We start from the raw sequence: 27773 nt of genomic DNA on the forward strand, positions 1-27773 counted from the left end.
CCATTCACAGGTCATTCACCAAAATATTTATCTTCATCTAATTATAAATAATAATAGTATTATTACCCGTACATTATTACCAGTAAATTAATTTATACAAAGAGTTTAATGCTACTTTCATTGTGATTATACTTAATTATACGAAAATTAAAAAATTAAATATTATGATGACTTTTCCAAAACGCCATACATACATCTTTATACTGAGTCAGTTTTTCCAGCGCTAACATTATACTTATATTATATATTAAACTACACATAGCACTACCTAATTTTAAATATTTAATGCAATAAACGTGAATTTACTTCATTGTTGATAGAAATCAATACTAGTTTATATATTGTAGTATTTATCTTGTCTCATTTTGACTTAGGTTTAACAAATTCTGTCACGTCAAAGAATTGTAAATTTTGATAAACTTGTAGATGTTGTTTGATTACTCCTTTATATCTCTATTTATTAACGAGGAAACTAATTATTTATATAATAGATTTAGTATATTTAATGACTTCCAATCAAAAAGTTCAATATTTAATTAAAATAATTAATTATTATTTTATTTTTACATCTATAATTACAATTATTATTCCTAATTTATTTATAATAATTTCATTTATTATTTCTAAACACATATTTCTTGATCGTAAAAATGTTCTCCTTTTGAATGTGGATTTGACCCTATATGCTTAGCTCGAATTCTTTTTTTCTTACATTTTTTCTTAATTACAGTAATTTTCTTAATTTTAGATGTTAACATCGTTTTAATTACAAACTTTGCCTGTGAATTTCAATATTATTAATTACATAACATAGAGAGTTGTACGGGTCTAGGAACAATTACTCGCATATAAGAAACAAAATTGACCGAATTATTTTTATTTCTTAAAGTGATAATACCCAGACGAGCTTGCACGAAGCCCTGCTACAAAGTAATGTTGCATCTTAAACCTTAAAGACTGGTGGAGGAACCATAAAAGTCAACAAATTAATTAGCCACAGATTATAAAACAAAAGGCAGATGCAGCTCGCAACATTATAGTTCAGCAACAATAGCGAATAGTTGTTCCCGGGTTTGAGAAAATATGCATCGCGAATAGATCAATAATCTATACATATAATATAATTGGAGTGTCTCTTTGTGCATAGGTATGTATACACGGAAGATATATAAAAAATAAACATTTTTTGTCAATTTTTGTTTTTCTGTGTATGCAAATACTATCAAGAATCGCGCGCAGCGCATGTCACAACTCTTCTCGTCAAAATCAGGCTTGCCGTTCCAGAGATGAGCTGGAACAAACAGATAGACAAAACTTTGTTAAAAATGATTTGAATTGGATATATACACATACATGCGGCTATTTTTATATTAAAAACAAACCCCCCAATCGTATTACATGTATGGATGTTTTTGTACTGACTAAATTGAAAGATTGTAGTTTTATACTCACTTAAAATAATTACCATACTAGCTGTCTTCCATAATTTTACCAAAAACTGTACTGTACACACACAAGTGTATCATATAAATTTTAGAGTATTACGTCTATATATATTATAATAATTATACACATTGATTCACGTAAATGATGATACAAAGTTTGTATAGAGCAGCATTTTAGTTTAATACGTTTTCGTTATAAATGATAGCTTTATAAATGGTATTTGCTGTTAGAATATAATGTCCACTACCGAACCAATTTAAAGTTTCGTGATCAGTAAATGCATCGCAACCTTTAACTCAGTCGGTTCAAAAGTTACAACGCGACATTCATTCATCGAGTCCCTTGGCGGTGTACTTATTCAGCTAAAATATCACATTTGATAGTTTGAATTTTGATATTTGTATCGTCCTTAATTGAGATCGAAGGCAGTTTGATGGAAGTAATTTTTATTTCCCTTTCCCTAACCGAGTTTCTTTCATCCATATCCAGTGATACTGATTTTCGTGTTCAACTATTATTCAAATATCGAGGTCAATGCCCTATTGAAAAAAAATTAAACATATAGTACAACACAACTTAGATGTAGCATCGGCAAATTTCGTAAAACCGATCACATCCGAATTAAGTACGCTCTCCCAAATTATCAATATTTATTTCTAATGTGAATATGATCTTTACACAAACGTAATAACTTGTAATATCATATAATATATATTCGTCAATTTGACACGTCGATTTCACAAGAATATATAGCGACGAATAGCGTCGAATGACGCGATAAGGAGCTATTTCTATTGGTTGTATAAATCGGCAGTAATCGATTTTATTGAATTTGCCGATGCAACATCTAAGTTGTGTCATACTATACATATTATAAGACTATGCACCATATTCATGTGTGCGTTTATTCCAACACACACACATTTAAATATAGATTACAGATTGTATTATATACTCCTGATTGTGTTAATAAAGACAATTGTTCAAACCATCTAAGCTTTGCAGCTGTTCCTATTATACAATGCTAAAACAAGGCGTAATCATAAAGGATCTGCCGTATACGGTGACTGCATGTTACCGTAGCTCTGCGGTAATCCGCTGCACTTTTGTGCCCGTGTAATCTGAAATCGATAAGTGCTCTCTGAGGTGCGGTTTGCACTTCATTCCCGTGCGAAAGTATCTATGGTTATTGCGTTTTTAATCCGAGTTTATAACTTTTTTATACTATACGGTAATCGAGCTGCAATTATGGCAGTTTTCAACGTGAGGTAACTTGATTAAATAATTCTCAAACTCAATTTTTTTTATTCAATATAGAAACATTACACTAAAATAAAATACACTGAGCTGAGAAGAAGAAGCGAAAGAAACTCAGCGGGTCTTCAATTTTCTTAATAACATAATATATTCAATATGAAAAAGAATAGCCAGGAGGCGATCGCTTTACTCCCAAGATGTACTATCAATTATTAACACACCAATTGTATAATAAATAGTCTTTCGGATAGAAGCGTTCCTTGACTCTTTTTTTAACTTTGACAACAGAGGATTTTGAACTCTTTCTTTGTAGCTTATTTTGTGCTGTTAAAAGTGTTACTCGAACTTACCACTTGTCCTGGCTTTGGGTATAAAATATTGTTTAAGTAATTTTTTTATTCTCTTCAAGATAGATTTATTCACAATCTAAATGAAAGATAAATCATTTAGGAATGCATGTACGAAGAATATCTAAAAATGTTCTAAACTAATTAATCATAAATATGAATGTTGCGTTGATAAATAAAAGAACATAAGTCGTGATCCTTGTGAATAAAATTCAGCAAATTAGGTACGAAATGTCGAATTGAATTTATTAGAAGGCGCCCGAGAGGAAATACCCAAACTTTCATCTCAAACTGCATATAGATGGAAAACTCGAAGACCATTTCGATATCGCGAATAAGTTACTCGGAATTGAAATAAGTTCGACGTAAATATGAATGTAAAAGAAAAACCATAATATTGGAATAGCAAACTCACGGGGTCTCGACACTGAATCAACATTTGCTGAGCTCATATCCGAAAGATAGGTGTTCCCGCCTGTAATGAGGAGACTTCAGTAAATATGGAATACTTAACACATTTCAGGGGAGAAAATAATAAACGTCGATTTATAAATTTAAAAACGACGATTACATCATTTCATCCAGGTAAATCTAATAATACATTTAAATATCAATTAAGAAATAAGACCAGTGATGGATGTTAAAAGATTAATAATTCTTAAGTAAAATACTTGTCTTATTCATATAATAATTACTGTTATTCTTTATAGTTAGTGACAACCCTGTTAGCTGTCAGCTTAGTGGATAGAAGGCCTTAAATCCGCGATCCTGGTTTCAAACCCAGTGTCAGACTGATAAAAGTAATTGGGGTTTTTTCGACGAAATACTATCAGTCACTTTGGAAGTTGGAGGTGAAAACACTACCATGCCTCGGAAAGCAAAGTAAAGCTGTTAGTGCCACGCTCTAGTCTAGTCTAATTCTTTCCGGTCGTGGGGGATTTCCCGTCCCATTGGATTATGAGGGGGAATAGGGAGCGCACCTGTGTGCACTATATCCTGTATATTTAACTGGTATCCCTTGAGAATTGTCACCATCGTCAAAATTGGTTACGATGACGTCATTATAGTTAGAAATTGCATTTTTATTCATAACTAAAAAGACTTATCCGTCCTAGTTTTAAAGTACTCGATTAATTTTTTTTTTAATATTTTCATAGTATATTCGACTGCAGAGCCTTTATAGAACGATATAAATTTTGAAACTTTTCAATTACTAAAAAAGCAATCCAATCTATATATGATACTATAGTCCAATTCTTGTGCATATGTGCTTGTATCATCATAAGTCACACATACCTAATATTAGTAACAGTATTTTTAATAGTAGCAAAAAAAACATACGCAACGAAGTAAATCTAAGCTTATTCTTAACTTAGCTCTAAGTTGCCGAAGCCACAAAGTCGAAACATCCATCCAAGTAAAGTACATTTATGAATTTCTGCAGACTTTTCAACTTTTAAACAATACATTTCAAATATTATCAACTATTAAATAATACAAGAATATTTGAACAATGATTTAATATCCGAGCAAGACACATAAGTTCATTAAATATATAAGACGTTTACATAAATGCCTTTAGTAATATACAAATAGAAATTAAAATACCTACTATAGATACATGACTATAACGTATATAACAGTGAAAAAAATAATAAAATTATATTAATAATATCATTCGGGCAAAAATCGCGCTTTCTTCTCGCAGGAAGTGTTAAGAGTTATTGACACTTCGAAGATATTCTTTTGTAAAGTTTACTTATACTAAATATTTGATTTGTGTTTTTATTTAAAATAATTATTCAGCTATCCGCCCCCTTTAGACGGGTACAATGAGGATCTACATAAGATATGTGTATCGTACTATATAACCTATATATTAATAGCGTAAACCGATTTTTAAGATAGCTACACATAGAAGATCGGTTATTATTATATTAGCGAAAAATCGTAACAAAACCCCTCAAATGTGAGGACTTTTGGAAAAATCTATTGAACAAACGCGGTTTTGCGTGCTAGCCACTCTATTAACTATGTGAATCAAAACGCATTGTATTATATACAAAACATTAAAAATTATGTTACATTTACTAGTAACCTTTCTTTAAGCAACTTATCAGAAATCGTTGTAAGATTTTTTTATTTTTTTTTGTGATGATTGAAATTCATAGAATATATATTATAATAAATAACTCTTTGCTTTGCAAATTCTGTTTCTTGGTAAGGATTAAGATAGAGCTTAACAACCAAGCTGGATTACAATGGAATTACCTACTAGAGACTGGTATATGCATATTACTCAGAATAGTGCTACGTCTTACAGATTCTCGGTATATTTTCCATCAAGATGATTCCATCGTATAGTATTATTAAAAATATAACGCATATTTTGTAGAAAGATTTTTATTACTAAGATACGCTTATTAAAATTGTGCGAAGACTCTCTTCAATATTCTTCCTCTCTTTTTCGCAGTCCGTCAGACAGCATGCGTTATCCATAGAGTAATTACAGTCCTATGATTTGATTGTTAAAACTTAATTTAACATATAAATATAATAATAACAATCATAAATTTTAAACAAACAATATGAGGTACTAAATTTAGTCAAAGAGATTCACTCAAATGTACAACTAATGATATGAAAATTGACTTAAAAATTTACCTGTATGGCTCATTAAGCGCCTAAAGATTATACTTCAAGATCGGACCATAACGAAATATAAATGTCACCGTAAAATTATAAATACTGTAAGATTAAACTGTCACATGATTACTAACATATTGCTTAAATTCTTGAGTGCATTATATTTCGACACATTATAATCGAAGTCCAAACTTAAAGATATTTACATTTTTTGCTATGATATTTTTTAACTAAAGAAAATCGTCAGCAAATAAAGTTTCAAAGTATCAAATTGTCAAATAAACGCGTGTAATCTCTTGGCAAAATCTCAAAGCCAAAGAAATAGCTAATTAAAGTTGTGTGAAGGAACCCTTGACACGGTTATTACTTAAGGTTGTATGCATTTGTAATTTTCAGAAACTTTTTTGATGGAATAATATTTTCTACGTTCAAAACGTATCGCGAAGGAAAATGACTTACGGATAATAATCGAGTATTTCTTATGGAAAACCGATACGCAGGTGGACTTAGGATAATCTGTAGTTCGATTTGCTAAACTTCTGCCATTGCTATAGAATGTCTCGTTTTTATGTTATAAATATTATATAGCTACAAAGAAGAGTCGGTAAATATGTAAAATCATTGAATAATGATAATATTAGAAGACGTATATCTTCCTACTGTCTACAGATAATATAAGTTGATTTATTCGAACTATAAAAAGAGGTTGGATGTTTTATTTTATCAATGTGACAGTGTTGAATTCGGTAAAAGTATCCGAACAGTAATATGACTTTATAAATTACTATCATCATTTATGTTAGAAATTAATACATATTAATGTGAATATAATATAATTTAAAGTTCTAAAATATAAGTTGTCATTTAATGCTAAGTAAATACATAAAGAAAATGAAAAATAACTTCAATTATAAAAAGACACGACTTCACTAAAATAATTAATCAATTATCACTCGATATTGCGAAAGAATTCTAACTGACTATACTTACAAGTGAACCTATTACATAAGATTTGCGTTCGTACACTTACAAAAAAAAAATACAAAATAAATAAGGTTTCTTATTAAAAAGTTTTTATATGTACCTACTACAAAACTGTTTGAAGTCGGTGACGATTCTATTGTGCTCATATCTTTCACGCGATGCGTCAAACAACAGCTCATTATACAGCGGGAATAAAAAAACTCACGCCGTTTAATATAGGCCAACTACATACATATGTGGTTATATATATATGTTATTTTAAAACAACCTTTAACATATCATTGTTATGACCTACATTCAATTAGTGTTCTTAGTAGCTTTGCTTTATGCATGTGTGTGTGTACATGTTGATTACATTTACGTATGTATTTGACAAGTGCCAAGTATGTATATTTTTTAAAACTACCGCCGATTCTGAATATAATTTCCATACCTGAAAAGAATCGATGAAACAATTTTAATGGGTTTATTTTTTTTTTGTTTTCACTTTTTTGTAATTATTTACATTTATATTTCTCAAAAAAAAAAAACGGACTGATCGTTCAATCTCAAGGTTTGTTATCGTCTATAAATCACTAATTGTAAAATAATCTTAAATAAACAAAGATTCCCTTGAAATATTCCATTCAAAATAATCAATTTTCTATAACATATATTTTTGGATTGATAAATCAAGTCTGTTGTAAACAAGTTATATACTGAAACAGTATGTGCCTCTTGAAAAAACACATTAAGTAATTAATTTAAAGAATTCGAATACAGAATATTCGGGAAAAAGAACTAAAAATTTAAATGTTAAAAACAACCTCTAACCATGATATCGAACTCAATCGCGCAATCTACAGAATTATATGTATATTTTTTATATTAATAAGTAAATACATACGTATCAAAGTAGCTTATCGCGATAAGTCGACTTATAACATTTCACGACCGGGTCGAGCGTCGAAAGTCAAAGCTTTCCCGAAGAGAGTCAACTAATACGTTACATAACATTTATAAATACTAACCGCTTGGAGTCGTATCAGAGGTAGTCGCCCCTGACGCTGGTCAGACGTGACTAGATTACTAACGCTGCGGCCACACCAGTTATATTTGCTTTTTTTTATTACCGCATCCATATTTCAACAGGACTACCCTCAACAATATTTGGGAGCTCCGTGAGCACTAATGCGTTCGTGGCGAGAAAGATGATCTGATCCTATTCAATATTCCCAGCAAAACTTACAATACTCGAGTGAATTGATATTAGAAAATACGAAATGAGATCTACCGAATTTAAAGTGTATTTTCTAGTCATTTATTATATAACTCAGTTGAGTGTGATGGATATTATTTTTAGAACGCTTGGTAATTAAACCACCATGCTGCTCTGATGCGGGTTGGTGGATATATATTTTGCAGAATTTCATGCGACTCATGCTTAATTTACAGTCACGGGATAAATTATAAATACGAATCAAGTGTATTGAAAGTCGGGTTGGAACTCACAATCTTTGATCATGTTCAACGATATCAAATTAAAAAAGAAAGAAAGAGGTTTTATATCTCTAGAATATAGTTCATATTAAAATTGCGATAGTGCTATGTTTGGTATATTAGTTTTTCACGCAACAGGGCAACGGATTGGCGTGATTGTTTGTACATAGCTTACGGATGTGAGTGACAGAGGCTGCATTTTTACTGGAAAATTGTACGAAACTAACTCTGAAAAAAGATTCGTCTGACATCGTTGGATTAACGTAGTTTTAATAAAAATAATAAAACTAAACAAAGGCCTTCAAAGTCGTGTAAGGGCTTTGTGCAAGCCCGTCTGGGTAGGTAGCACCTACCTACCCATCAGATATTCTACCGCAAAATAAACAGTACTTGATATTGTTGTGTTCCAATGAGCCAGTGTAACTACAGGCACAAGGGTCATAACATCTAAGTTCCCAAGGTGGGTGGTGCATTGGCATTGTCTATGAGCGGTGGTGACCACTTACCATCAGGTGGCACATATGCTCGTCCGAAACATATTGTACTTTTATTCTACTTAGTTCAAATCTGAAAAACATTTTCTTCACTTTTCCAATGAACATTATAAATTTTATATTATATCTTATATTAAACCTTCTTTTCACTTAAGAAAGACATAAAACATAGCTTTCTTAAAACAATATACTTGTGTATAGTAAATATATATGCCCAGTCTTTTTCGTATTCAAACAAAATAATGTTATTCAAAGCGGTCAACTATGATAACTTTGTAAGCAGACCACATTATTATATTTAGTAGAAATTCAATCTGTATTTTGTAGTACAGGCTTATAAAACAACTGTGAAATATTATCACAGAATAACAATAAAATGCTAACTTATTAACACTTATAATAGCTGTTTAAGCCGAGTTCAAACACTAAAAGTAATCGAAACCAAAGAATTTTCCAAGCAATTGTTATTTAAAGAAATTATTATTATAACAGGAAATTTCTGCCTTAATTTATATAACCTTGAAAGACTACATAAATAATTATTCTATAATTCAGAAGCATTTGTAATCATTATAATTACCAGATATTAATATTCCGTTAATGCGTATCGATGTTATTCTAATAAATTATTGATTTCGTCAACAGATAGACATAGACAGTTTTCTGGCTCAAATGTATACGGTTTTCGTAGCACAGAAGTAAAAAAGCAAAAGAAACTGGTTCGATATGAAGATTTCGTGAACGCAAGACCTTTTTGACATTGGCCTCATGTCATCTCCATTGTCACTTTCTGCTCCCTGGAGTGCACTCGGCTCGTATACTACATACTCCATTACTTAATATAGAACTTTATTTATTTGATTAAGGAAACCCTATGTTTTTAACTATTATACTATACGAGTATATTGTCCGACGACCTCTATGGTCGTGTAGTGTGTACACCGGTCTTAATGGGTACGCCACTCCGAGGTTCACTCGGTTTCGGTTCCTGGCCAAGTCGATGTAGAAAAAGTTGAGTATTATTCTATGTTGTCTTAGATCTGGATGTGTGTGGTGCCATCGTTACTTCTGATTTTCCATAACAGAAGTGCTTTAGCTACTTACATTGGGATCGGAGTAATGTATATAAGATTCTCTAATATTTATTTATTGTTTTTTTTTTTCGTATTGTAAAGTAAGTGAATGTCGCTAATAAATATAAAACATTTATTAATAGAGACCATGTACACTGGACATACATTTTCACTGGACAAAGGCATTTCTGTTAAGTACGGTATCTGCAACCTAATCCACTACAGCCTGCAGGATAGATATGTATCAGAATTCCTTCCGACATATGAAGGTTTTCTCACGATATTTTCCTTTACCGCAGAGTTCTCTAGTACGGTCTGAATTTCAAACTTAAATGAAGCTCTAGTAAAACAAAAGGGAATCGAATGATTTCTTTTAGAAATAGAGAATCTGACTAAGTGCGGATCGTGATCTAAGAGTTCCGTACTGTCCTAAGACCTGATTATTTGTCACGAAACAGATATAAGAAATGTTTTACGAAAATCAATTCGCGAGCTGCTGATAAAGTCTTGTTGTAAATAGACAGACAGACAGCTCCAAGCTTTGGTTCTTGGCGCAGCTGGATCACAAATAGATGTTTTAAATTCATTAATAAAACAAAATTTAAAAGAAGTTTAGACCAAGAAGCAGCAGAAGAATTACATGAACCAGAGCACTGATTCCTTTTTTTTACTAAAGTCCAGTTGCTGAGATAATGTGTTTTTGATATCTAACACTTGACTTATGAATAGTATAATATGTAAATTTAAACGTGATAGTTGCCAGCGAGCTTCAGGTGCAGGGTTCGGGGTTTTTAACGTGTTGGATCTTAGAAGGGAAAATAGAAAAAAAAAAAACACAATAATTTAATATTATAATCTTCACTATTTTAAGTAACATCGTCCATTTGATCACTATCCTGTCAGCAATGCGATCTGTAGGCAGTTTGACTTTAATGAAAAAGTCTATACATACAACTTTTACAGGTAATATGTTCAAGTGTTCTTAAAGGAAATCGAGTTACCGAAAAAATAAAATGAAAACGTTTTTATTCTATCAGACCAATAACCGTTTAAAAAAAATACACAAGCCGATAGTTTGATTTATAAATTATTGAAAAAGTAAATTCTTAATAAAAAATTTTGTTATGCCAAGTTGCAAATACTAGTGTCATATCAGGTACTGTTTTTAAATTAGGAATTTTAACACACAAAATTTATTTAATAATTTTCCATGAGCGCAATTCATATAATAAATGTATCAAAAATAATAGTCGCGTTTAATTTATAATAAAAGACAAACAATCTCTTAGAACAGGTTTATTTACTCCGCGAACGAGACAATTGACAAAATCGCATACGATAACAAAATCTGTATGAAAATAATTCTAAAACCAAAATGAACAACGCTTTACCGTTAGTCTTCTAAAAATATAAAAAGTATATGTAAGTATTATGTCTATTTAAAATTCATTTTTTCCAATATTAATTACCTACCCACAATCGTCCATAGTAATCTGACCTATATCGTAAGAATAGTGAATCGTAAAATTTCGTATCTTAAAAATACTTTTCCTTCCATTTGTAAGCCTTCGAGAAAATTAAAAGGAAAATTCTAACTACGTATCTTTTGTTTAAACTCGAAGTATTCCATAGCTTTTGGCTATATTTAAATTTAGCGAGAATCTCAGTTACGATATTACTAAAATTTTCGTAATATTCTAACGGAAGCACCGTGGCATACTAATTCGATAGTACAGTACACTACGATGATTTTCGAATGTATGCTATTATAAACTCTATTTCGGTACGTATAATGACTAGTATGTCTTAACAATATTATATATTGTTGCTTGCGTCTTGGGACTAAGCGTGTGACCTTCTTACAATTAATACATAAACTAAAATGCTTACAAAATACGTGTTTACTGGTTATTTGTTTTAATAACAGAATATACAAATAATGCTTTGTGTTCATATATAATACTGCTTGTATCGTATCATCGTATTCAATATATGGGAAAGATTATCCATTTTTAAGATAATAATGGATAAGATTAATCTGCTGGCTTCTCAAGAGTGCAATTTAATTTATATCATTACATACATATATCATCAGTATTTGTTTTAGAATTCGATCATCACTTCGAAATTCAAGTTTTATTTATTTTTAATATCCATTTAGTGCATCTTTCAACACGTACATATTATCATGACATTTCCCTTCACCGTAAAATGAGTTGATCACGAATAACGCACGTTGAAGTTCAGAGGTTCTTATCCAGATTTAAATAAGCATATACTTAATATACAGAAAAAATAAAAGTAAATTATGTAGGTACATAAAAACAGCGAATGAATGGGATCAATTAGAACAAGCAATCCGGAGACCTCTATGGTTCACAAAATAAGGGTACCGTTGATTAAGTTATAAACTATTCTAAGGCTGCGATCACACTGGTGCCAATGAAAATTAAAAGAATTTACAGAAATCTCCAAAAATATAAGTCGAATGTAATTTGTTGTTATATTCATTATGGCTTCGTATTCTATTTTCAAATAATTACATATAAACTAATGGAGACCCAAAATTTGATGAAATATTTATTTACAAATCTTCTTTATATGCTGTACAAACCACCAAATGACACTTATTAAGATGATAACTTAAAATCTGTTTCAATTCAGTAATAATATTAAAAAAAGGAATTATATATCCATTACAGCAACATAAACGAATATTAATAACTACAGAGAAAGTAAAGTATGCACACAAATTTTTTATAGTCTGATTAAGTAAACCACTGAAAACATCTACAGCCTCACTACTTTTCACTTATTTATGAGATAAAATACCATTTTATGTTCCATGATTGTCAGTACATAAACAGGTCCAAAATGTTTTAAAAAAAGCTGTCGACTTTTCTTACAATTTAAATATAGCTTTATCCCTGCCAGGCCCCTCGTCAGTAGATCGGTGGTACGATTATTTAAACGTCATCACTTTAGGAGACCCAGGCCCGCCACAAACAAAATTTAACTGGGAGCCTTCATAATTTACACGTATATTACCGGACCAACACATGATTACAGCCGAAATACGGATAAAACTGTTTTGAGGTCAAACTCATCAACGTTTCAATTTATTTAATTAATATAAATGGATTTTATTTATGAGATATAATAAATGACATCCTGACCGATTTCGTCAACAGCGGCCATTCGTAAGGGACTAGCCAACTGTGCCCTGACCAGTGGCGTAAATAGGGCGGTGAAACCTGGGCGTAAACTCTCGGGGGCGCAAGAATAGACAGACTGGGCAGGACTATTGTTTTTTAGTTTTGCTCTTGTTAAGTTTCCGCTGAGCCCCTAGTACTCGATTCCAAATTCAAATACAACCGTACTTACATGCAAGTATCATTAAAAACATACATCGCGCTCATTTTTTGCCAGCGCACGAACGTATTTGTGTTTAGTGTTTATCGTTAATGGACACCGCATTTGCAGTAGTGAAACTGCGTTTAAGTTTTAGTGAGTAAAATAGGCAAAGGATCTGTTTAAATAGGGTGCAGTTATAGAAGCTCGCACATGGCGTAGAAAAAGCTATTTACGGCACTGGCCCTGAGCCGCACAAGTATGTGCCCTAACACAGGTCTACGACACTATTCGGTGCTACTCTTTATACCCTCTTTCTAATTATTCGGTGTAATAGCGAAACGACTGGAAATAATTCAGAATCTGCTTAAATAAAGTAAGTCCATATCGATCGGAATAGTGGTTTTTATGTGATAATCATTAAAATATTAAATCACTAAAATAGATATTACCACCTTAAGAACATTAGTGAGTATTCTTCGATTCTTATGCGGAATATATAAATTTAATTTCATTGGTGAAAAATTTAAGAGGTAAAAGATTATTCTCGATTACATTTTAAATTATTGTTTGAATCTATGCTCAATTCCATCTCTCTATATACATAGATTTTACGGCTTGACTAATTTTATAGAATATACTTTTTATATTCAATACGACTCGAATGCAATATTTGCGATTATCATTTTCCTTTGTCGACTTAAAGTAACTCAATGTATTTTTTGTTCCAGTTTGCAACCAATTCTCTCGCGGCGTGGTGTCCATGCTTGGAGCCGTTACGCCGGACTCGTTTGATACCCTGCACTCTTATACGAACACGTTTCAAGTACCCTTCGTGACGCCCTGGTTCCCTGAAAAGGTGAGACGATATTTTAAATATAATACATTTATTTAAAAATTTTCAAATAAAAGGTCGAAAAACTAGTCGAAAACAAAACAGTATATCAAACTTATACATCATTAGCAGCCTGTAAATTTCCCACTGCTGGGCCTCCTCTCCCTTTGAGGAGAAGCTTGGAGCATACACCACGCTGTTCCAATGGGGTTTGGTGGATACGCAAGTGACAGAATTTCGTTGAAATTAGACATATGCAGGTATCCTCACATTGTTTTTCTTCGCCATCAAGCACAAAGAAAATCAGTGGTGCTTGCATGGGTTTGAACCCGCAAACACCCTTTAAGATGCACGCGTTGTAACCACTGGGCAATCACGGTTCTCGGCTCATTTATACCTCGTTTCGACATTCTTAATTATTTTTTTAAGAAAGTTAGTATGATTTAGGAACTAAGCAATGGTATCTGATAAACATCCTTTGCTTAACACAATCAACAGAAATATTCCGTAATACAGGCGAACAATCTTATTACGCAATCAAATTCAGAAATAGCTGTATCCGATGATTAAACGGTATCACGAAATGCATTTCGTGCTTGACATGTAACCGTATTACCAAAACAAGACGTGTGTTAATTTCAGCAATCCATCTAGACGATACAAGAACATGAGTATTAAGCAGTGAAATATCATAAACCCTGTGTTTCGTCTCGCTGGCAACGTTTTGTGAATTGAAGACCTCTGTGGTCGAGTGGTGTGTACACCGGTTTTCATGGGTTCGCCACTCTGAGGTCCCGGGTTCGATTCCCGGCCGAGTCGATGAAGAAGATTTATTAGTTTTCTATGACGTCTTAGGTCTGGGTGTTTGTGGTACCTTCGTTACTTCGGATTTTCCATAACACAAGTGCTTTAGCTACTTACATTGGGATCAGAATAATGTATGTGATGTTGTCCAATATTTATTATTATATAAGAAGTTAAATAGCCGATACACAAACAGATTTACTTGTGAGCCTTGAATAAATGGACTGTAATAATTATTATAACCTATACGCAAGTCGGAAATTATGAATTATTTTTTTTATATTATGGTGAGTATATTACTTCAAAGCTTGTAGTTTCTAGCATATTCGACGGCTCATAATAATTTTCTAATTTTAAAAATCACAATCTTTTATTATAAAGAGAAAGTTATCTATAACATGATTTTTCTAAAAAGATAACAATTAAAAAATATATGATTGAAAACTAAATAAAAATATAGTCATCATTTCGAAGACCGTCTAATATTATATGCTAAAAATATCTTGAAGGCTAATGTAAGTGTGTGAGTCAAAACATGTGCAGTCTATTCCAACAAGCTTAAATTCAATGATATGGAAAACCACTGCGACCGATAAGAGATCAAGAGCATGTGCATTGGCTTAAAGCCTTTACGGTGCAACTTAATAACTTATCTGGTGAAGATAACACGATGATAGATAAAAATACAAATTTAACTAGACACATTCGTAATTCATTACCGATATATCAGGATCTTCAGCTGTACAAACTAAATCGAAGACTAACAAGATATAAGACGATCAAACGACGTAGCAAGCAGATTTGTTTTTGTTTAAATCGAGGAAGACATGCAGTTGTCATAAAATTAAAACTTTATTTATTTATTTTTATGGAATAGGCTGGCGGACGAGCATATGGGCCACCAGATGGTAAGTGGTCTCCATCACCCATAGACAATGACGCTGTAAGAAATATTAACTATCCTTACATCGTCAATGCGCCACCGACCTTGGGAACTAATAAGATACGTCTCTTGTGTCTGTAGTTACACTGGCTCGCTCACCCTTCATACCGGAACACAACAATACGTGTACTGTTGTTTAGTGGTAGAATATCTAATGAGTGGGTGGTGGGTACGTACCCAGGCGGTCTTGCACAAAACCCTACCACCAAGCAAAAACATTAGATATATCCAAAAATATCTCACAATGAAACGAATCCGACAAATATTTTGTATACACAATAAACCCAAATGTCCAATCCAAAAATAGTTTAACGCAATTTTATCATGAACAATACGAACGAATTTCTAGTGCAATCACAAAATAATAATAAGCATCATTCAACTATAAATAATTCATCCAAACGTTATAACAATTTTCATATCCAAGCATTAGGCAATTTCAGCGCTTTGTATCCGTGTACCGTTGTATAATGTCAAATAGGCTATTTGACTGATTTTTAAAATCAATTTTATAAGTTAATGAATACAGTAAAAGTAGATTTTTTTTATCTCTAGTACATATTTGCCGAAATATATCATATTTTTTATAAAAATTTAAATAGCGCGCAAAAACGCTACTTGGACAATATGGAGCTGCAATTGGGTCGGTGACGTCACTTTCCTGTATTTTAATCTGTGGTACATATAGTAGAAAAGCAAGGTTAACAAGAAAGTGACTTCATCATAAGCCCGGCCAATCGGGAGCATTTTTTGTCACGTTACAAACGTTTGAAAAACTGTATTTTTATTTATGGATTTTTGAATAAATTAAGTATTATTTTCATCTTACGCTAGTAAATAACCATTTATTAACTCATAATATATAGTGATTACAATAATTCACAATTTATTTTTCGCATTGTCAAATAGCCTATTTATATTATAATATATAAATAGTATTTCATTTTTAAGGCCATTTAGGCTACATCGGTCAGTCATAAACAGCAATCGTATACATTGATACTATTATAAGTATCAACCTCGCCTTATATTGTTGAAGAAACGTTTATAAGATCTAAACGGTTATGCCCCTCTCAATAATTACGTTAGAGGCTGAATCAAAATGGGGCAGACAATTTATATTCCTGAAAGGAAAAGTACAACGGCATTATTGGTGCACAATTTATATTAATAATAATTTATCATACATTTTTTAACCGATAAATTAAGTCTGTTTGTCTGTTTATTACGCTTTAACGGCTAAACTATTGAACGGAATTTTAGGAAATTTGATATAGCCCAAACATGAATTCCGAGGAAGGACATAGGTTACTTGTTTATTCCCAACTTTAGACGGCCAACCCCTAAAACGTGAGGGAACCCACAGGCCAATACTAGTTATAATCATTTGTTCATAATTTGTTAATAGGGCTGTATGTAAGACCGTCTGGGTAGATACCTCTTACTAGCTAGCCTAGCATAGGAAATTATAGTCCATTTTGTATTCACCGCATCAAAATTGGAAAGTGATACATCACGATCAGGGTGCTGAAAACTGTCTAATGAAAAAAGACTATTACTTCTATCAAGCCGATTCGGTTTTCAATTTTTCCATAATCTAAGCAAACACACGGCTATCTATAAGAGAAATTGGCCAGGTAAGAATATTAACCAATCCTTACATCGCCAATGTGTACCAACCTTGGGAAAGATATTATGTCCCTTGTGCCTGTGGTTACACTGGTTCTGGCCTTTCAAACAACACAACAATACTGATTACTGCTGTTTGACGGTAAAATATCTGATAAGTGGGTGATACCAATCTAGACGAGGAGTAATTTGAAAGATTCAATTATTCAATAATTATTTATAGCCTCACATTACGCGTAAAATAAACCAATCAACTCGAAAAAGATCAAGCGATTTTATGCCGTATTTTATTAATTTAAGTATCGAAATTCCATAAAACTATATCATAGTTAATTTTGTGCGACAACGCTAATGGATCAAAGGTCATCTTCGTTAAAATTAAATTACACAGGGAAGTCAGACAAATTACATTTACAAAGTGAAAGTAGGAGAATATAATAAAAATCGTTTTCGAAAATGTCACGGGTGTTACTTAAGTTTGATTATTACATTTAAGCCTGAGGCATCGTTTTAAAATATTGAGCTGAGATGGCCCAGTGGCTAGAACGAGTACATCTTAACCGATGGTTGCGAGTTCAAACCCAGACAAGCACCACTATATGTATGTATATATGTGCTTAATTTGTGTTTATAATTCATCTCGTGCACGATGGTGAAGGAAAACATCGTGAGGAAACCTGCATGTATCTAATTTCATCGAAATTCTGCCAAAATTGCATTCCATAAAAACGCAACTTAATGGAAAAGGAGGCCTTATCCCAGCAGTGGGAAATTTACAGGCTGTTGCTTTACTTTTTTTACTTTAAAGGTATGGAATTAACCATGATATAATCTTATAAAACAATGAAAGAAATTCATGACGCCTATGACGCCTAGCTGATCTAAAATTTATTGGTGCTTTACCAGTTTCGATGGTAAGAGATCTCTTCATATGAAGAGAAGGTTAGATCACACGTATCAAGGATTTTCACAGGATTAAACATAAACACCAAAAAAGTACTTGAGAATTAGGGTGGTTGTCCGGTTTTGAATCGGCAATCTTCGTGTAGCCCTTAGGCCTTTTCGGCTCATCGAACAATGAAACCGCGTTCAAATGCCAACATGACTACACCTCGCAAACCTCGACAAATATTTCGATATTTATACCCATACTCAATATTCAAACCATCGACTCTTCATACACTATATATATTGTTACAGAGTTTAAGACTAATTTCGAATCGATAGTCACCTTGTAATTTGTGATTTTCGAAGTGAAATTTTGGGATCAATACAAAAACCTTAAGGTTAAATTTAATCTTCGGTTTTACGTGAATCCTGTGAACAAAAATGCGTGTTCTTTTATTTTAACTTCTAATTACATATTATTAGGAAACCAGCTTGATGCGATTACATTGAATAAATTAGGTAAAAATTTATGAAGCAATGATAGAAACATAAATATCAGCTGAAATGTGCATAAATTACACAAGCCGCAAATTAGTTTCGCCTTGCAATAGTATGAGACCACAAACGGGCTGCACACGCCTTAAACTACCATTTATGAGACACTAGTGACCCACCCCTCCACAAGTTCAAAACTATTACACTAATTTCAATGAAATAAACTCTTAACTTTCAACAACTCGAAGGCGAGCAAAAATTATAATCATATTTAATATGACCTCAAATAAAAATATTTCAAGTTTATTTGTGTTGTAACGACTTAATTATACACTAGAAAATTTTATTTGCCCAGATGGCCCAGTGGTTAGAACGAACGAACCAATGATGCGGGTTCAAACCCAGGCAAGCACCAATGAATTTTATGTGCTTAATTTGTGTTTATATTTCGTCTCGTGCTCGGTGGTGAAGGAAAACATAGATGGAAACCTGCATGTGTCTAAATAAAAAAAAAATCAACGAAATTCTGCCACATGTGAATCCACCCGCATTGATGCAGCTTGGTGGAATATGATACAAACCATCTCTTCACAGGTAGAGGAGGCCTTCGCCCAGCAATGGTAAATTTGTAGGCTGTTGTTGTTGTTGTTGTTTGTTGAATTCATTTATATTAATATTTATTTGGACTACAACATATAAATAATTATGCTGTTGATTTGAGGCTAAAAGATTTCCACATTGCTTGACCAAACATTATTATTTAATTTAGAAGGATTTTGCGCTACTCCCTTTTGTAACTTCGACTAGACGACGCTACCGTACTCCAAGTTCTATAGCGTTCAAACTTAAGTAGTCTTCGATGTCTTTGGTTAAGCGATCGTCATGGCAATTCGTGTTTATACACTGGCAAGAAACCGCCTTCCAGGTGTCCCTAAACTGTAAAACAAAATGTGCAACAAAATTTCTTTTAAACGTAGCGAATTTTAATGTAGTTATTTTATAGAAAAGACAGATTCAAGATGGTTTATATATTTAATACACGCATATTATAATATTGAGAAAAATTGGGAATTTCAAATTTCCTTCCCGAAAATAAGCAAGAATTATTATTGTTTGTTTGTTCAATGTAAAGTTGATATAAGCACCCTTATACTACATTAGCAAAACTAGTTCAGTGGAGCACGCACCTAATACGCATTCTAACGTGATAGTTTTTTAGGTTTCTATATTCTCTCTCATTTAGACAAAACATAATAAAGGTTAAAAATCACTACTATTCTATAAAATCCACATCGATTTCTCGAGATATTTTAAAAATTGTCTTTCATAGATACTTTTAAGACGTATCTTAAATTATTGGTTAGATTGGGAAAATATAAATACGCGTGTGTCTGGGAATGACTGACAGAAGTAGTAACAGTAGTAACTTATAAAAATTCTGTCCACACTAGCACTGTGGGTTAAAGTGAGAGAACAGGATCCTGCCTACCACTAAAGTATGCGTGAGAGAAAGGGAAGCCAGATAACGCCGTAACGCGTTACGTAACGAAGCGGTTGGCCTTCCCATTTATTAAGTTGAAGTTATTATTACAAAATGTACTTTTAATAATAATTAAAGTGTGGTAATCAAATAAAATTTTAGTTGATATTGTTCCATTATTCTTCGTCTCAAATTTAACTTCGTCAGTATACTTAGTCTTATAATCCATACTAATATTGTAAATGCGAAAGTAACTCTGTTTATCTGTCTGTTTGTATCACTTTCACGTCAAAACTACTGGACCGATTAAACTGAAATTTGGTACACAAATAGTATAAAGCCTGAGAAATGACATAAGCTGTTTTAGACTATTTTGTATATCAACTATTAACGTAATATTTATATATGAGACAACATCACATACATTACTCTGATCCCAATGTACTCGTAAGTCGCTAAAGCACTTGTGTTATGGAAAATCAGAAGAAACGACGGTAGCACAAACACCCAGATCCAAGACAACATAGAAAACTAATGGTAATCTTCATCGACTCGGTCGGGAATCGAACCCGGGACCTCGGAGTGGCGTACCCATGAAAACCGGTTTACACACCACTCGACCACAGAGGTCGACAATTTAAACTTAATTTGTAAATATAATCATATTCTCCCCGAACAAAGTCGCGGGTAACAGCTAGTGTAAAATATACAACGTGTAAACATACTTTCTAACATTTATTGGTAAAGCGAATAGTTTTTACGTGAATCAACATTACTTACCACTTTCACGATCACGTTCGACGATGATCTTCATTTGTTTTTACAGTATTAATAGCGCGTGTTTGAGCCGTAACGTGATGTTGTAGAATCTGTACATAAGCTTTTTTAATAAAATGTTTTTCCCATTGAACATTTAACATATACAGATATCCTAGCGTATTAAATTTAACGTTTAATTCTTTATGTGATTACGAATGCATTCTCATCGTAAAAATATTAACCAATTCTTACATCGCAAATGCGTCACCACACTTGGGTACTAAGATGTTATGTCCTGTATGCCTGTGGTTGTGGTTATCACTGGCTAATTCATCCGTCAAAATATAATACAACGATTAAAGGTTTTTATTTAGAGTTGACCTACCAAATAGAAATAATACTATCTTTTTAACATTGTGTCTTTTTATACCCATATTAAGCACAACAACAATAGCCTCTAAATTTCTCACTGCTGGGCTAAGGCCTCCTCTCCCTTTGAGGAGAAGATTTGGAACATATACCACCACGCCGTTCCAATGCGGGAACAGCGTGGTGGTACGGGAATTGGTGAAAAACACTTGTAGCAGATTTTTTTAAAAATTAGACACATGCACCTTACGATATTTTTCTTCACCGCCGAGCACGAGAAGAATTATAAACACAAAAGTAAGCACATTAATATTCAGTTGTGCTTGTCTGGGTTTGAACCCGCAATCATCGGTTAAGATGCACGCGTTCTAACCACTGGGCCATCTCTGCGCACGGTACTTATATTAAGCAGAATACTGAGTATTTCCCTGCTTATGATAAACGTTCATTTACACTTCGAATGATAAGAGAACATCCATCGCACATTCAAAACTGTTTCAATAAAATTTAACGTCATAACGTAGGAGGCTCAGCATCTGGCACGTTACATAAATATACATCCGCTTAAGTAAACTCGCGTCGAAAGGAAATAAACATTATATAAAATTATATAGAGAAAGCGGTTTACCTTCGAACAAAGAAAAAAACTGCCGTCCTATCCTGGAGAGTGCCTCATCAAGGAAATTGTCACTTTGCGGCGAGGCGCTAAAAATCATTATATGCAATTCTAACCTTTATGGAGCAATATTTCGTACGGAAATAAGACATTTTTCACTTAAATTTTCCATGCAAATTCCCTGGAAGCAACTCGCTCTTTGATTGCCTATCATCAAACAATTTTCATACGAACGTGAAAAGTATAGCTTCATATTTTAAGGGCTCTAGTTCTTAAAAAGGACCTAAATTACATTACACCTTGGTTTCTAGTATTTGTAGAGCTTTGATTTTCTGAGAAATTGGTTAACCACTGTTTTACTTCTAATTCTACTTCGTAAATAATATTGTCAATTAGAGTTAAAGTTTAATTTATGTAGAGTAATGAAGCTTAGTCCAATTTTCGTTTGATGATGGATTATACATATAATACGAATAGGAATACGAGTATCTATATAAAAGTATAGAAAATATCACCAAAAAAAATTGAGGTTTTAAATGACACGCAGTATTATAATTATAGTTAAATTTTCAAATCGATTATTATGTCATTTTCCCTGCTCATTTGTTTTGATTAGTGGGCAAATTTATACCATGTTATTTAAGGCAAATCGTTGATTATGTCTTTCATTTACGAAAAAAGATAAACTTCTAAGACTCATTGTTATAAGAAGAGGTATTTTGAATTTTATACCAATTTATAAGTAACAACATTTATTATTAAATATTATATTATTTAATAATAAATCAGAGAATATATAATTTTTAATATTTCAGAAGTAACAAAGCGTTCATTTGTCTTAAAGAGAACCCTAAAACGATTCAACGTTATATTAAGTTCGTTAACGAAATTCGGAACGTTAAGCTATTGTTATCTAGAATCTATTTGAAAGATATTATTAAATTAAGTAATAACTGCTATTGTCTTCGACTTGGCTCGCGTGGAATCTCGTCTTGCCTAATACTTTTGTAAAATTCCTTACTCGATATGATAGGGAAGTATTGTCATTCAATATTGAACTGTATTTCTCGAATATTAAGAGTCACGCGTGCGACCCATGCAAGCCGGTATACGGAACCTCGTTTCTCTTTTATTATACCGTTTGGTATAATGGCCTGTACTTCTGTATTATTTTATAACAAGTATGGAATTGTTTGGATTTTTATTCTTATAAACGATGTCTAATTTTATTTCGAATTGAATTATTTTATAAAATTAGATTTTATATCACATATCCTCACTACTATAACTATATATATTATTTTCTAAATTACTGCTCTTTTAGTGAATATATTTTTGAAATGCTCTTGATTCGATTTTGACAGAGAGATGTCAACTGGTGACCTTACTCTGTGTTCAATAAGCATCTCTTATAATATATTATTAAAAATGATAAATCTTTAAACTAACTAGATTACATTGACATTGTATGGCGCGGTGATCTAACTGGTGATAGCTGTTCTCATCGAAAACAGGATCGGTGCTAAAATAAGCACATAATAAGCGCAGATGCACTTGCTATTCCCTTAGTCACAGACACAGAACCAGGCGTTACGTACAGTCTGAGACTCGGGAATACAAGCACCTTCAATTACCAATCCGGGCTTTGAATCTAGAATTTCAAAATCTATGGCATCGTAAGGCCTATTAGGTAAAAAAATCAATATTTAGATTAAGTCCTCCTTCGCTTCTATTTGTTAATTACATGAACTATTTAAGCTTGTTACTCTATTGGACCTTTGTGGCCACTGGCATGGCATTTTGTGCAGCTTTGTGTAATTATGGTTGACCGCACTCAAACCTAACTATTGGCAATGCATTGACCACCGGTTAATACACGCATCACACTGAATTACGAAGTCGTAGAGCTGAAATCGGGCTTTGAAGGAACAAATTGGAAAAGTGACCGTGAATGTTTGAAACTGAAAGTCAGTACATGAATATATGTGTGCTATAGAGTTGTCATTAATATCGATCAAAAATCACTTTTATTTTATTTTAGTATATTTCACTGATTAATTATTTTCACTCCGAGTTTATAAATATCGAGTTTATAATCTTATCACAAGAATCCGTTAAAACTTTAACGACACGCCTTTATTGTAAGAGCTTAACAAGAAGAATAATTTCATTGTCTAAATAATAAATAGTATATATTTTGTTAATTTTCTGTTGACAAAATCAAGCTTTGTTGATTTCTGAACTAATAGCGGTTAACTAATCACTTAATACATTTTCTGTGTGTGTGCAAGCGTCGAGTAATATTGCTTTTACTGTCTGGAATTATTTATATGTGTTAAATAAATAAATAAGAATTTGATCGAAATATCATCGTAAATATTTGATCAAATTGATAGATTAGGTCTGAACAACGTCTGGCCGAAAAACAACTGAAAATATTACACGTATTAAATCTATTGAAAAAAAATAATATTTTCAATTTCATATTATTTTACGCATTACGAATACGTATAAGATACATGAGACATATGTTATCAATATATTTGGACTGAAGTTTATTTACATGGCTTACATTAATTAAACTAGTAGCAATCGTCATGCCCTCGTTAGGAAAAAGTGTTATGCCTTTTGCAAGCTTAAAGGATCTTCCTCTTTCAGTCTGACTTTTTCTTTTGTCTTTATATAATATTATTAAAAAAAAAATCTTTATAGTTAGAAAGTTTTTATTACCAATTTTGTCATAAGTTTCAAACTTTGTTAATTTATTTTATTATCTGTATTATTTGATACATAATATATTTCAGAAGCTTCGTTACATCTGAGTTACATACATCTCTCAGATTTTTTAAAGATGTACTTGATGGTAAGTCACCTGTCTTTTAGGACTGTCCACTACTCGAGCCTACGACAAAAATGTTACGTCTTTTGTATCTTCGATCGGAATCAATTGTCTGTTAGTATAATAGTGCCGGTACCTTCCCAAATCTGCCTGCACAAAATCCAACCATTATGTAAGATTTGACGGATACACGAACATACGAAGGTTTCTACACATTGACTTTTACAGACGGACGGCGATCTAAAATACAAACTTAAATTAACTATATATGTGAAGGTTTTATCAACTACATTATTTCAGTCAATACAAATTCTTTGATAACATCGTCTGTTTATAAAATTAATATGGGAACACTTTGAAAATATATTGTGTTACATAAATAATGCGAAAAAACTGTATTGGCTTTAATATAAATCTCTCGTTACCAAAGGACATAAAAACTAACGTCGTATTCATAGTTTATGCAATATAAAACGTTATTAGATCAGCCTTTTATGAAATATCATTATGTATTAAATGAAATGTGAAATTTTTAATAATAAATAATAATCGGTTCGCGATTTTAATGTGTTTTTTATATGGATTTTGATCATGAATATTGACAAAAATATCATCTAGTAGAACATAATTAACTTGTAAAGAAAGTTATATCAATAAATTCCCAAAAATTACAGTTTAGAAATAGACAGGAGTAGTCTTTCCTAATTCAGAATACTTGTAGAACCGTTTTTATTGCGCCTGAACTTTTTCCTATCGTCTCCTCGTCTGATTAGGATTGAAGGAAATAGGGGATTTATAGTAAAATCTTATTCATTTGAAAATTTAATCTGTGCTAGATGATTAACTGCTCTTTATTATTAACACTAGAACTACATTACTCTGATGAAGTAACTTAACACTTGTGTTATGGAAATCAGAGTAATGACAGTACCACAAACACCCACCCAAGACAACGTAAAAAACTAATGAACTTTTTCTACATCGATTCGGCCGTTAACCGAAAACTGGTGTACTACGTGACCACGGTGGTCTTCTGAAGAACTGCACTAAAACATAAAAAATATATATATGTTGTAGCTAAAAGCTAAATTTTAACACTGGTTATCTTTATTAAAACTTTAATAAATTTCAGGTGATTCCCCCATCTGGACTTATCGACTACGCTATTAGTCTCCGACCAGACTATCACAAGGCTATCATCGACACCGTGACCTACTACGGCTGGAAGAGTATCATTTACGTCTACGATTCTCATGATGGTGAGTTTTATTTTTTGTTCCAACTACATTACGTATTTAGTCTAGGAATTTTCTTTACATACATGCATTGATGCGTCAATAGTAATCGAACTCGATATATATCATTTAAGTACAAAATGGAACGTGATATTTATTTTCTAGCTATAGAAAAGCGCTATCACGTCGTTTTGCTTTCGAGATCTACAATCATATATAACATTTGGTTTGCCGTTATATGGTTGTAATATACTTTCGTGATGTTCTATAAAATTCAATATGCGTGATTTAAGGTACTAACATAAAGTTGTTACTCTTGTAACATACAATAGTCAGTCGTTCTTTTACAGGACACTCCGATATACGTTACCTTAAAAATATTTTGGAAGGTTTAAAACACGTCAAAGGAATGTCCTTTGAACATGTGATAAAGGTTCACACAGCATTAACGACTTTGTAGATGACAGCAACAGCCTTGGAAATGAAAATATGAATTAAAAAAAATAATTTAATCCATCTCACTCTAATAAAGATAATTACAAAAAAAACACTTAGTCACTTCCTCTTTTTTTTCCGAGAAATGAGATGTTTTTTCCGAAACGTTGGTAGAATTTAGACGATCAATGAAAAAGTGTAGTACTTCAACTTGAATAAAGAATTTCGAAATTAATACTTATCCATTTTTAAAATTACAGCTAAATAAATTATATATTTAGTGGCCTACATGTTACATTATACGGTCAAAATGAAAATTTTAAACTCTACCCCGGTAGTCATATTACTGTGAGTAATCGTAGCTGTGTTTTTTTTAATTGCATACCTCCTAGGTCGTCACGCTTTTGTATTCTATTATATCTTAAGAAATAAGCTAATTAACCCAAACAGATTTTTACAAGTGTATCCTGTTATGTCCTATGATAATTATGTTTAAACAAAGACAACAAGCTCATAGGATACACATTCATATTATAGCCTAACTTAATTACCATAATGCATCCTATTTGATAATCGTCCATCTGCCATTATTTATTATTAACAAAATAAATAAAATTTTAACAAAAAGAAAAACCGACTTCAAACAAAACACTATTTTAAAACAAATGAATATGCACGAAAAAGTAATAAAAATAATTGCGTATTCAACATATTTTTTAGAGTCTTCCTAAGTTAAATGAAATGAAAAATATTAGACTACTTAAAAGTCGATTAACGATTATATCATGTAGTTATAGTTATTGGTATATTTGGAGTCGGTGTCAGCCACGGTGCCTTTGCCCCAACAATCAAAAGAAAGAAGCGATACGAGCCCCTTGATTGATCCAGTATATTATTGTGTAAAAGGTAATTTGTAAAAAACATATTTGTTAAAGTATTCTCGTATTGTTTTTTGATAGATATACTGTAAGGTTTTATTGGCTGACACCGACTCCAAATATAACAATAATTATAACTACATGATATAATCGTTAATCGACTTTTAAGTAGTCTAATATTTTTATTTCATTTAACTTAGGAAGACTCTAAAAAATATGTTGAATACGCAATTATTTTTATTACTTTTTCGTGCATATTCATTTGTTTTAAAATAGTGTTTTGTTTGAAGTCGGTTTTTCTTTTTGTTAAAATTTTATTTATTTTTTGATTTTAAGTGAAGCTGATGTTGACTAACTAATTTTTTTTAATATGGATAGATTAAACGTTCCGTTTATATGAGTCAGAAACTACTTCGAGGACAATTTCAAAGGAAACTTGCGAATAAAGCAAAAATAGACTTTCGAAAATGCGGATTTAATACGTCACGCGG

The 27773-nt window shown here is 32.1% G+C and overlaps 1 protein-coding gene across 1 annotated transcript in view; it reads left to right on the top strand.

Moving 5' to 3' along the window:
• The window catches only part of LOC124543384 (glutamate receptor 1-like), a 184331-nt gene that overhangs the window by 107189 nt on the left and 49369 nt on the right, over positions 1–27773 (top strand). The window contains exons 3-4 of the mRNA XM_047121598.1: positions 13809–13936; positions 25867–25993. Of these exons, the coding sequence (XP_046977554.1) occupies positions 13809–13936; positions 25867–25993 (255 nt within the window). The remainder of the gene's footprint in view (positions 1–13808; positions 13937–25866; positions 25994–27773) is intronic.

Source organism: Vanessa cardui, chromosome Z, assembly GCF_905220365.1.
Source record: "Vanessa cardui chromosome Z, ilVanCard2.1, whole genome shotgun sequence".
In the NCBI taxonomy this organism is placed as follows: Eukaryota; Metazoa; Arthropoda; class Insecta; order Lepidoptera; family Nymphalidae; genus Vanessa; species Vanessa cardui.